This window comes from Rattus rattus, chromosome 17 (genome assembly GCF_011064425.1).
Source record: "Rattus rattus isolate New Zealand chromosome 17, Rrattus_CSIRO_v1, whole genome shotgun sequence".
NCBI lineage: Eukaryota > Metazoa > Chordata > Mammalia > Rodentia > Muridae > Rattus > Rattus rattus.
This window is the reverse complement of record NC_046170.1, coordinates 14,084,174-14,096,998: the sequence shown is the minus strand read 5'-3', so window position 1 is coordinate 14,096,998 and position 12,825 is coordinate 14,084,174. Positions and strand designations below refer to the sequence as shown.

The 12,825-nt window shown below is 36.2% G+C and overlaps 1 protein-coding gene across 1 annotated transcript in view; it reads right to left on the bottom strand.

Annotated features, from left to right (window-relative positions):
• The window catches only part of Neto2 (neuropilin and tolloid like 2), a 55,720-nt gene that overhangs the window by 18,260 nt on the left and 24,635 nt on the right, over positions 1-12,825 (bottom strand). The window contains 2 exon segments of the mRNA XM_032887418.1: positions 6,974-7,101; positions 7,203-7,226. Coding sequence (XP_032743309.1) covers positions 6,974-7,101; positions 7,203-7,226 — 152 coding nt within the window.

Here is a 12,825-nt window from a genome sequence, read left to right as displayed (position 1 = left end):
AGGATGCTAATTCAATTTATACAAAGAGATGAATATATATTCATATATATATTCTGGCTAAAGACAGGAAAGAAAAATTCGAGATCAAACAGGACAAGTAACATACATATACATCTATCTATCTATCTATCTATCTATCTATCTATCTATCTATCTATCTATCTATATCTGTATGTGTGTGTGTATGAACAAAGATTTAATCTTCATAGAAGGGAGAATTTAAGTATACGTAAATAAACTTAGGCCTTGATTTCACTATTAAAAAATAATCGTGTAGAACAAGGCAGGGGATAGTGAAAGCACTGTCTCAAAAGATAATATTTGTTTAGATTACTTTAAATTATTTTAATTATTAAAATGTGTGTGGTTATAAATCTGGTGTTTAAGATATGAAATGTCCTGAGAGGTGAAAATAGAATATGCCTAAAGAGGAAGAGGCTGGTAACGCGAACCAATCTATACCTTTGATGATTTCAGTTTACTCGGCCAAGGACTTGCTATTCTGGGAGAAAGGCTCTGTATTTGTATTAATAGGAAAGAAGGCGCTGGATCCCTTCCAAGATGATATAGATCAGATATGATAGGGGGAGACCCCCTAAAGATATTGGCTAAAGACAGAAAAGGAAAATTCGAGGAGATCCAGCAGGACAGGTAACATAATTTACTGATTCCTCCACACGGCAACAGCCCTGTACCTGGCTCAGATGTAAAAGCATCTCTAGACAATACTTCAGCTAAAAGTAGACAATGTGTCTTGTTGGTTACAGAATCCTAAGACTCGTCACGCCACCCTTCACATGCCATGAGGATCTATTACCACTGGTTATCGATCAGATTAACCCATAAAAGGATAGTTGTCTTTCACGTGCTCAAACAAGGAGCAAAAATTCACCTTAACTGATCCGTGCACTTTGGACAATCCATATGAATATCTAATAGCACTAACATTTTGGTTATAAGATTCATATATTACAGAATGTACAGCTCTGACAGGGTTTTTCTGCGGGGGTGCTAAATGATCTGATGTTTTAGCTCCCTGCTTCCTGATGCTGTTTACAGAGACTTGCTTCCAGAACAGCTGCTTCCAGAACAGCTTCAGGAGTAGCTACCGATTCCTCACAGATGGGTCATCCAGCCTTCCAGATGGATCCGGTCAAAGCTTCAGTCAAGCCCTGAGCCTTCTAAGCATACAAAGGCTAGATAACAGATGCTAGTGCTAGCTTCCTTAAATCTGACCAATTTTTCTAATTTTCCTACCCATCCCCATCCCTTTAAAAAAATTGAGCACCCAGTTCAGCAGGAAGAAGCTGTGGAGAGTTGTCAACCCGGTCCCTTGGGTTTGGGTGTCTGGTTATAGTTCTTGTACAAATTATAGATAGGTTCTCATTTTAAGAGATAATTTGAAAACAGTTATAATTTTAAACAGGGAAGAGATATATAAGATGGAGAACTAAATTTATTCTTGAATAAGGTATTGTATAGTCATAATCTTACATTGGTAAAATCTTTATAATTGATACAAAATTGAAGTTATAATTTCTTACATTGGTACAGAATTTATATATCAATATAGATTTAAGGTTTTCATTGGTATAAATTTTTTATATTGGTAAAAATTTGAAATTAATAGTTACTCTTAGATATTGTGCCTATACAACTCACTTAAGAATACAAGGCTTAGACGCAGTCCTTCTAATAGTTACTATTACAAACCATTGAGAACAGTTAAGTAATACAATTTAAAGGATAGATTGTAATCTCATTATTACACTAGAGTCTAAAGTAATTATAATATGGTACTTTCCATATTATTCAAATAGAAATACCTAAGAGTAGTCACACAGTAACAGTTCAGATATAAAGTATATAGTCTTCAAAAAAACACCAAAAGTCCATTAAATATGACATTTAAAGTCATTTCATTATTAATGAAAAATTTCACTAGGAAACATGTCTGCTCCTGATAGTACCCCCTTCAAGGTTCAAAGAAGATATTGTATATAACCTTCATATAGAGTTGTTCCAGTTGTGACAAGGTAGCCACTGGGCACAAATTGCCCTAATTCATCTGCAGACAAAAATATTGTCCAAGAAAAGACACACAATAAAAGATAGTTGGCAGCTTAGCTCTGCCAAGATAGGGCAAGCTAGTCCTTCATATTTCCCACGTCACTTAAAGTCTGTCAGATGGTTCTATGTCAGAAGGCCGAAGACAGATACTCCAACATTTTGAGGAATGGGGAACTGTCCAAATAGTCAGATGTTTCTACAAATTGGGTAAGATTTAAAAGCTATGTTTCTGTGTTTCCTATATGTTCAGGTAATTCACTCTTGGATCTTTGATGAGGCTCAAGATGACTTATAGTCTCATAATCAAACTTAAGCTGTTTAGCATTGAGGAAGATGATGCAGATTTGAAAGGCTGATTTTCAGATGGTGTTACAAGTTAAAATCAAAACATGATTCAGATACAAAATTATAAACTCTAAGTTAGGTTAGATGTTAGAGTAATATACCTAAATTGACAAAATTGATAGATTAGACATTATTAATGTGTAATATACTTTATAGTTTACAAACTGTTATAACTACTATGTTCAATGTATACCTGAGAGAAAAGGTCTTTCTAATGGATGAAAACGGGAAATGCTGTGGATTTTGCTTATTGTTTGTATTATGTTAATTGGGTTCCCAAAAGAATTATATAAAATTCCTTCATGTAAGATGCTATGGGTCCCTGACCCTAGTTGGTTCTAATTGATAAAGTTGTCAGTGGCCAACGGCAGGACAGGGGGACAGAGGTGGCACAAGCAGAAAGACCAGGCCTGAGAGTGTAGGACAGAGAGACTGCCAACATGTAAGAGTCAGGGGTCATGGCCCTTGGAGGGCCACAGGTTTGGGTCCGGGATGATCGGGATGGAATATAGGTTTTAGTAAGAGATAATTCAGCAATATCAGAGGGGAAAGTGTGTTAGCTGTGGGGAGGGTTGGAAGTGCCCAAGCCATTGTGCTGATTAAGGCATATTAAATATAAGGCTATGTATGTGTGTGTTTCATTTGAGAATCTCTAACATTTGGGTGGCTGGCAGGGAGATTACCACCTACTGTTACTGATTCCCAACCATAAAATTATTTTTGTTGCTCCTTCGTAGCTTTAAATTTTGCTACTGCTATAAATCTTGGTACAAAAAGCCGTGTTTACTAATGATTTTAGGCACCCCCTATGAAAGGGTCATTCAATGCTTTAAGGGGCCATGACCCATGGGCTGAGAAACACTGGTCTAATATCTACATCAAGTTTGAAAAAGTCTATGCTGATGAAAAATACTTACTCACTAGATGATCAAGCTACCACACATTGTTTAAATATTATTAGCCTTAATAATTTTTTTACCTTCTGTTTATTGAGGTGAAAATTAATATAAATGGAATTTTTTATTTTTTAGTTTATGCTTTGTGTACTTTGAGGCTCTAATCTATAAAATTTTAAATTATAGTTTTCTTTTTTGTCAGTGAGTCTGGATTCCCATTTAATAGATAATATGCATTTTTGAGTAACTGCTGGCATTTCTTACTATTCATTCATTCATTCATTCATTCATTCATTCATTCATTCATTCATTCATGTGGATGCATACATCATATGTATAGAGGTATGCTTGCCTGGTATTTGATATTTCGAGGCATTTTTTGATACAGGCTTTCTCAATAGTCTGGGGTACATCACTTCATCTAGAGTGACTGGCTACATGAATCTGCCTGTCCCTCCCTCCAGACCCATTTCTCTCTGTCAGTTCTTGGGTTATAGACATGCCCAGTCCGAACCAGCTGCCCTACATTGGGTAAGGAATCCAAACCCGAGTTCCGAATGCCTATACAGAAAGCACTTTACCTATGAGCCAACTCCCTAGTTGTATTTCTTACTTTCCTTTCAAATGTTTATATATAGTTATCCTTAAAACAGGATTTACTTGGTTTTTAAATGTAGCACTCAGTTCATTTATTATTTTTAACCAGGAAATCCCTTAGCTTTGCCTTCTTAAATCAGTTCAGATATAGAAATATAGGCAACCAGCTATTATTTTTCTTACTTTCAAGATACCTATGTCTTTGAGATTCTATTTCACTATGGAAGGTTTCTACAGTCAATCTAAATAGCATCAGGCCAGCCAAATGGCTAAGTAGGTACAGACACCTAACGTGAAGCTTGATATCCCAAGTTTGATTCCTGAGTCCCAAGAAATGAGAGAATTGACTCTAGCATGTTGTCTTCTGTCCTCCACATGTATGTAATGGCATACATATACTATATAAACTTGGTATATGGCCTCGAGTACATAATAAACACAGGTCACAAGTAAATGAATAAATATCCCTTCGAGGACAATCTTCCTATTTTCAAGTTGTTTAATTTTTTTCTGTCTGTGGGCTCAATCTATATTTCATTTAAGCTGTATATTTTTTTTGCGAGGGGGTAAGCCACTGTTGTGATGTCTTTCATCAATTTTTGAAAAAATTCCTTAAAATACTGTGACGTGTGCTCTTAATAAATTTCCTCAGCTCTTTGAGGAATAAATCCTTTTATTATTGAAGTTCTATATTGAAAATGTTAGAGATAATCTACCTGATCGTCTTTCTTTCTCACCGTTTTGTTCCTTCATGTAGACCATGGTTCTTGAAGTCTTGTCTGTCCTCACCTCAAGATGAACATGAACGCTCACCTAATGTGGGACTGGGAGGGAGCATTCAGTGGGGCTACTCTGAATTAATTTTTGACAAGTTCCTTAAACTTTTTGTGAGCTCAGGACATGACCCCTTTTAATTCTTGTGATTTTTTTGCTTCCTGGATTGACCAGGGAATATCAATTCATCCCAAACATAGTGGTAATTTTCTAGGTTTGAAACCACAAGAGAGATCCTAGCCCCATCTCACCAGAGAACAAGCACCTACAGCATGTTTCCTTGTTTACCGTTTCATGTTAGTCATCACCCTCTAAGGACTTGTAAGGGCCTCATGATAACCACACATGCCCTAGGCTTGATTTATTTATTTTCAGAGTCAGTGTTAAAACCAAATCCTGGTATATCCACCTCTGAGCAGGAATAATTAACTGAAATCACCAGAGGCATTTATAACACCAATTTTATTTTACTGTTGTAATATACAGTTCTTTATCTTCATAAGAATTATTGGATTTATTTTGAACTTATATTTTCTCTTTGAGGCATACCTGGCAAGTTTTATCCAACATTTACAAGTGTTTTTGACCTGTTTTCAGGGGGTAGGGACGTGGAGAGAGGGTTCAGTGGTTAAGAGCACTGACTGTTCTTCTAGGTAACCCAGGTTCAATTCCCAGCACCCACATGGCAGCTCACAACTGTCTGTAACTCCAATATCTGACATCCTCACACAATCATATATGCAGGCAAAACACCAATGAACATAAAATAAAAATAAATAATTAAAATGTTTTCCACAAATATGAATCTCATTTTCATGTTTTTTTTTTTTTTTGTGGGAGGGTCAGGGTCTCAGTTATGTAGCCAAGGTTGGCTCCCAAATTATATGTTCTTCCAGCTCTTCTTTCATTCTTTTCCTTTTTAAACAAATACATAAAGTAAGTCTAGTTTTATCTCTGTTGATATTTCTAGAAGTATAAATTAGAAATAAAAAGCAAAAGTAGTCAACAGTCAATCTTAGAGTTATTTAAAAGCATTCTTTTGTACAGCACTGTTTCACGTGATCAGCAGGGGCAGCACAGTGATCACAATGAACTGCGAGTCAATGTTTTATTTCTCACGGATATGACCAACCCTCTAAAACATACTAACTTCTTACAGGCTAATGTTCCTCATGAGAGAGAGAGAGAGAGAGAGAGAGAGAGAGAGAGAGAGAGAGAGAGAGAGAGAGAGAGAGAGAGAGAGAGAGAGAGAGAGAGAGAGAGAGAGACAGAGAGACAGACAGAGAGAGAGAGAGAGACAGAGAGAGACAGGCAGACAGACAGACAGATAGAGTGTGAGTGTGTGTCTGTGTACATGTGTAGTCTTGCCAGCCACCTAATTAGTTTTTGAGACAGGGTTTCTCACTGAACCTTGAGCTCCCATTTCAGCTGGACTGGCTAAGCAGCAAACCTCTCGGATCCGCCTGTCCCCCCCACTCCTGTGCTTGTGTTACAGAAATGCACTATCACAAAGGTGCCTGGGCTTTAAGTGGATGCCAGGAATCTGAACTCAGGGCTTCACACCTGCACAGTGAGCACTGAACTCACCACACCATCTTCCCAGGCCCTAAAGCTCGTAAATAAAACAACAAAACAAAATATCCCCCAAACCAAACCAACCAACCAAGCAAACAAACAAACGAAAAACAAAAAACAAAAACAGAAACAAAAACCCAACAAGTGTTTGATCAATACTTGCATTTACCAGTTGGGACTCCATAATTTTAAGAAAACTGTAATCTCTCAGATTAAGAATCATAATATGGGGTGAGCAGATGGCTCAGCAAGTAATAAAAATGTGCTGTTCAGTCCTGCCATCCCAATGCTGTTCAGTCCTGCCATCCCAATGCTGTTCAGTCCTGCCATCCCAATGACCTGGATTTACCCCTCAGAATGAGAAAATCAACTCCACGAAGTTGTCCTCTGACTTACACGGGTGTGCTGTGTGCCTTTGTGTATGCACACACTTAAAAAATCCCACAAAAACCCATATATATACACATATATACATACATACATTTATGTATACACACATGTATATATACATAAATAAAAATACTTTAAATTCTTTCTATCTCAGTTTATTTAACTACAAAACACTATGATCTTCACAGGTGCAAATATAGCAAATGAAAAAAAAAAAACCCAAACCATGAAGAGTTACAAACACTTGTTGAACCAGACAGCCCACTCTAGAACTCCCGTCCTCTACTGCTCTCCTCTGGAGTCAGTCAGTGTACAGGAAACAGTACCTTAGCTTTCGGGGTAGCTTTAATTGTCCATATGCAGTCAACCGCTTGGCCGGGCTTGGTTTTTTCCTCTTGTTCTACTTGGCTAGACCGCACTATTCCATCAGCTCCCGAAAGCTCAAACTGGCAATCTAGGGGGAAAAAAAAGGTATTCAAAGAAAAATAAAACTAATAAAAAATGTCACAGGAAGAAAGAGGTAATATACTAAACCTGGAATGGGATTTAAAATACCTCCAAGGTAAGTAAAGTCTGGATCTGAAATAGAAAAGAGAAGAAAGTCATTGGTACTGAGCCTTTCAGCCCTAACTTGAACTTATGTTTAAAGCTTTATTGCATATCAACATAACGGACATATTCATTGGCATAGAATGCATATCACCAGTCATTTAAGACGGTCTTTATGGGATTAACATTTAATGGAAATTTGTACATTTTTTATTTCATCATGAATGCTTTATTGCTACTGAAAACATTAACTGTCCAATGCAGTAACACATGGACAGAAATAAAATAGGGTATATTTAATACAATGGAATACTGTTCAGCCTTAAAAGGAATATATTTCCTTTGTATTGAGCTGTATTAAGTGTTTTCTAAAATGTCTGCCTCAATGACTAGTGGTGATAATTTGCAAATATAAAAATACTCAATGCTACTGGCTTATAAATACTTCATATTTAATCAGTCAAAAAATTTTTAAATATCATACCGCTGCCTCAACTATTATTTCTCAGTTAAAATAGGATCCACAAATATAAGCATGCATCACACGCACGTGCGCACACACACACACACACACACACACACTCTCACACACTCAATCTGGAAAACCCATTTCACATAAGTAACTATGTAATAATTAAGTTTACTCCAAGTAAGAGGACACTTAATTCCTATTAATACAGACAATAATTGTAGATACTTTAGAAAGTCTCCCAATTACAGTATGGAAAGTGAAGTAAACTATTATCTTAATTTCAAACACATTTCAGTGATTATTCCTTTTAAACTATAAGTAAATGTATTCTTGTTTAATGAGTCAACTAGCAGACACCAGCTCTTTTGCAAAAAAAAAAAAAAAAAAAAAAAAAGAATCAAAGCAGAATTAAAATCTTAAACTGCACTGGGAAAAACTATGGGAGCTTTTTGGAAAATTAATCAAATTTTCTTTCTTTTTTAAAAATTTGTTTTTATTATTATTATTATTTTCGGACAGGGTCTTTATTCATAGCTGTCTGTCTTGGAACTTACTACGTAGACCAGACTGGCTTTGGACTTAGAAGAGATCCACTTTGCTATTATAAGTGCATATAGGCTGGTCTTAAACATACTGTATGGTGTATAACTGTAAATATGCCTTTAAGTAACAGCAGAAACAGTTGCATTTTAGCCCATTATATATCCCATATTTATTGAAATGTGTTGGTTTTCTTAGAGATTAAAAAACTGGGGAATTCCTGTCTAACAGTAAAAAAGAAATATGACACAATAGAAAAATAACCCAGGAAATTCAATATAGTCCTAGATTTGCTACTATATAAGAAAAGTACTTGATTTCTAAGCTTCCTCATATATAAAAATAGATATTATTTAATATTCATGATATTTCCATAAGTGTAATACCAAAGGCATTGAAGGTAATACCTTCAATGTATTCCTGTATGGTACAAAAATAAAATATCTCAGAAATTCTAAGCATTTTTACAATGTATCTGTACTTTACCTATAAAGAATATAGAAATTTCTTATGATTGGTTAAAAAAAAAAACCCAAAACTACTTCTGGTCAAAGTGAGTGCTTACACATAATAAGCTGGTTAATTTTTAGTTGTGTGTGTTGCGGAAGTTAGTTCTCTCCTGCCACCTTGTGGGAATCTGGGGATTAAATTCAGGTTGCCTGGCCTATGTGCAAATGCTTCTTTCTACCTGGTAAACCATTTTTTTTGACCTAAATTTGGTTAGTTATTTTAAGCATATTTTTAGAAAATATTCAAAATGTTTTAAAGAGGTCAGAGGTTTACTTGTGTATCTTTCCATATCATGCTCCATTTATTTTTACAAAATTAGAAACAGGATCTCTACTTGAACTTAATCTCTCACTGAACCTAGAGTCTGAAGATTTTGAGTGGGTCAGAGCCTCTAGGGTCCTCTTGCTCTCTGCCTCCCAGTGCTGGGGTCACAGGTGTGTGCTACCACACACAGGTTTTCATTTTTACATGGTTTCTTTAAATGGGAGTATAGGCCTTCATGTGTACAGCAAGCAGTTTAACCACTGGACCATCTTCCCAGGCCCTGAAAAAACAGGCCTTTATCGTCTATTTCTTATGTTTCAAGAACTCTAAATTTGTGAAAATGTGACTCACATATACATTTTGTAATATCATTTTAAGACAGTAAAACACCAATTACTTCAGTTAATGTAGGCAGTAAACATCAAATACCTGACCAATCAAACAGATTGCTTATTTTGTTACAAATGACTGGTCTCAAGTTTCTGTGAACGGGTTCACAGAGGTGAGTCATCTTCCTTACATCAGTCACTTTGAGAAACCGAGTGACCCTATTTTAGTTGTAATACATTCTAAATAAAGCATAACATATGAACTATGTTGTCTTTTGAGACAAAATCGTGCATATAGCTTGGTCTGGTCTCAAATGTGCTTATTTTCCCACCTCAATCTCCTAGAGGCTAGGGTTTTTTTTTGTTCTTTTTTTTCGGAGCTGGGGACCGAACCCAGGGCCTTGCGCTTACTAGGCAAGCGCTCTTCCACTGAGCCAAATCCCCAACCCGAGGCTAGGGTTTATAAGTGTGTGGCACCTTTCTAGCTATGCTAACTATTTTCTGGTGTAGAGGTCAGTTTTAGTACATTGACATGGTTGTTTAATAATCATTGTTTTTTATTTTCAAAGCTAGGTTTCATCATCAAAAAAGGAAAGTCTATACACATTAAATACTAACTTTCTACTTTCCATACATTTTATTACTTGATGTTAGAGCACAGTCCAAGAATGAGTCATATGAGAAGTGTGAGCACTTGTGAGAAAACAAGGAAACAAGGAAAGAGACTTGTGACCTCGGTTTCTTTGAAACACATGATTGTTCTTGTGATGTGTTTTTATGCTCCTCCCAGGTGTAGCTGAGAGGAAGGAATGTTGTTATTCAGATGCCTCTATGGAAAAACATGTTTGCTCACATGTGGATTGTCCTTGTAATTGAACATTTTGCTCATGTGATTCTTCTTAGTACTCAAAGTATAAACTGCCTGATGCTCTGAATAAAGCTGGCTATTGCATGGGACTTTAGGCCATATCATTTTTAGGCCCCATTCTCCTAGGTTCATGTTGCCAACTGGATTGATGAACAACTTTGAATAACTTATACAACTGGACTGATACAACCTTTGCCTTTTGTTTCTAATTATCCTTAGCACATGTCTCGATTCACCTTGGAGTCCACATGGTAGAGAGAACTGATTCCTACAAGTTATCTACTAAGCTCTGTCCATGCACAGTGGCAAATGTATACACAGTAAATATGACACACACACACACACACCCTCTATCTCCTATCAAACCATGGAAAACGTTAAGCTTTATAGTTAAGTGGAGGAAGTCAACCTGAGGAGTCAACATACTATATGACCCTAACTGTACAAGACTCAGAAATGGGAAACATGGCCCAGTGGTTGCCAGAAATTTAGAGTGAAGGAGAGATGTGCAGCAGAACATATGAAGTTTTTAGGCAGTGAAACTGCTCTGCATAACAACAGTTGATACGTGATATCTATCATATATACTTATCATCAGACATAGAATACCAAGGGTGAAGTGTATTAAATTGTAAGCTAATGACTTTGGGTAATTATGATGAACTTATGGTGACATCCTGATACCACTTTTGGCAAGATGTGGCTATAGAGGAGTGGAGGGAGGTATCTGATAACCACTTCCTGCTCAATTGTGCTGTGATTCTAAAATTGTTATTGAAGTCCGTTAAATAAGTTTTCCTGTTTGAAAATGTTGTCCTTTCAGTACTAGATAAATAACAGTGATGCAAATAATTACATAATGCTTATTGATTCAGATACAAAGTGGCTTTATTTTTTTAAGGAAAAAAAGCTAGTAATGGAGCTTCAGGCATAGCATGACTAGTTTTGTAAAAAGTCTACTGAATAAAGAAATCCATCTTAAGAGATAACTACCAAATTTTCATGATTTTATGCATAAAGTGACAAGACAATTAGTTTCATTTGTGTATTTTTCAATTAACGAATTTCTCCCAGAAAAAAATGAAAGAAAAACAATTATACACTTGCTACACAAGGTTATTTTTCCCTTCTGTTAAGTTTGTAAGTTCCTTGGGCACAGTAACAGTATACTGACTTCTGAGTTTCTACATCAGACTGTGGGTACTTTCCATTGGATGGAGCTTTGGAATTCTCACAGCATTTGATCAGGGTGCTTATCAGGTGTGGGGAAGACCTACATATAGTAGGCCTACAGTGTAATAGTGCTCAGATATATCTACATCCAAAATCCCTGTGATTTTTACTTTATATGGTTATAAAAAAAGAGTGGATACAGTATAACAACACGAAATACATCAACAAGAATTTTAAGAAGACTGGGTTTGAAGAAATGGACCAGCAACTAAGAACACTTGCTGGTCTATCCAGGGAGAGCAGGATTTTCTTTCCTAGCACCCAAAGGGCCGCTCACAACACCTGTGACTCGATTCAGGGGACATGATGCCCTCTTCTGGCCTGGGCACCATGTGCATACATGCATGCAGATACAGACACAGAAGCAAGTAAGTAAATAAGAAAAAGCATTTTAAGACAAAAATGTGAAGTCAAAAGTTAGAGCAATATGGTCACGAATACAGAAATGCTAAGGTAGTCTTTAGAACAGCAGAAGAGATGAAGAACAGATTCGAGCTGGTTGTGGTGGCACACGCCTTTAATCTCAGCAGAGTCAGGCAGTGTTCACAGCTAGCACCATCTACACAGAGATTTCTAGGACAATTTAGGGCTACATGGAGAAATTGTCTCAATCCCATTCCTTCCCAAAAAATTAAACATATTCATTTCCTAGAGGGAGTGAGGCTTTATTGGATTTTGGAATTTTTGGTCTCTATAACTAAAACAAATTGTTCTCTCTTTAAGTTACCAGATTTATATTAATTAGTTATGTCAGCTCCAGGAAAAAAACACAGAAGGTATATTTTATTATTATCAAGTCTCAGGCACAACTTTGTGCTTAAGTGTATAGCTGCTGGGTTATAGAGAAGACTCAATCCTAGATCCAGCCCTCTACATGCAGGTACAGTATTAATTCTGTTGTTAAATAGTTTCTAGAGTATTTATGGATAGTTAATAAGTACAATTAAATAATCTGCTAAATAAAATTGGAATTGTGAAAAAAATGAATTATTTTTTTAAAAAAATATTTATTTTGATGTTGTTGGTCTTAATTGTGCCCTAAAGGATATTTAAGAAGAAAATGCAACTTTATCTGATAAACCACAAAATTAGAATGGTATATGGCCTATTGTTCCCTATTAAAAATTTTCTTTTCTTGTTCCTTGATTTTTTGACTGTGACAATTTCTTTAGTTTTACTCTAATTACCTTGCTCAAATTACCCATTGCTCTTTTAAAAATATTTATTTATGTATATAAGTGCTCTATTCGTATGTGTGCCTGCATGATAGACGGGGACATCAGATTCCATTTCAGATGGTTGTGAGGCATGATACAGTTACTGGGAATTGAACTCAGGACCACTAGAAGAGCAGCCAGTACCCTTAACCGCTGAGCAATCTCTCCAGTCCAAGTTATCCTTTTCTAACCTTTG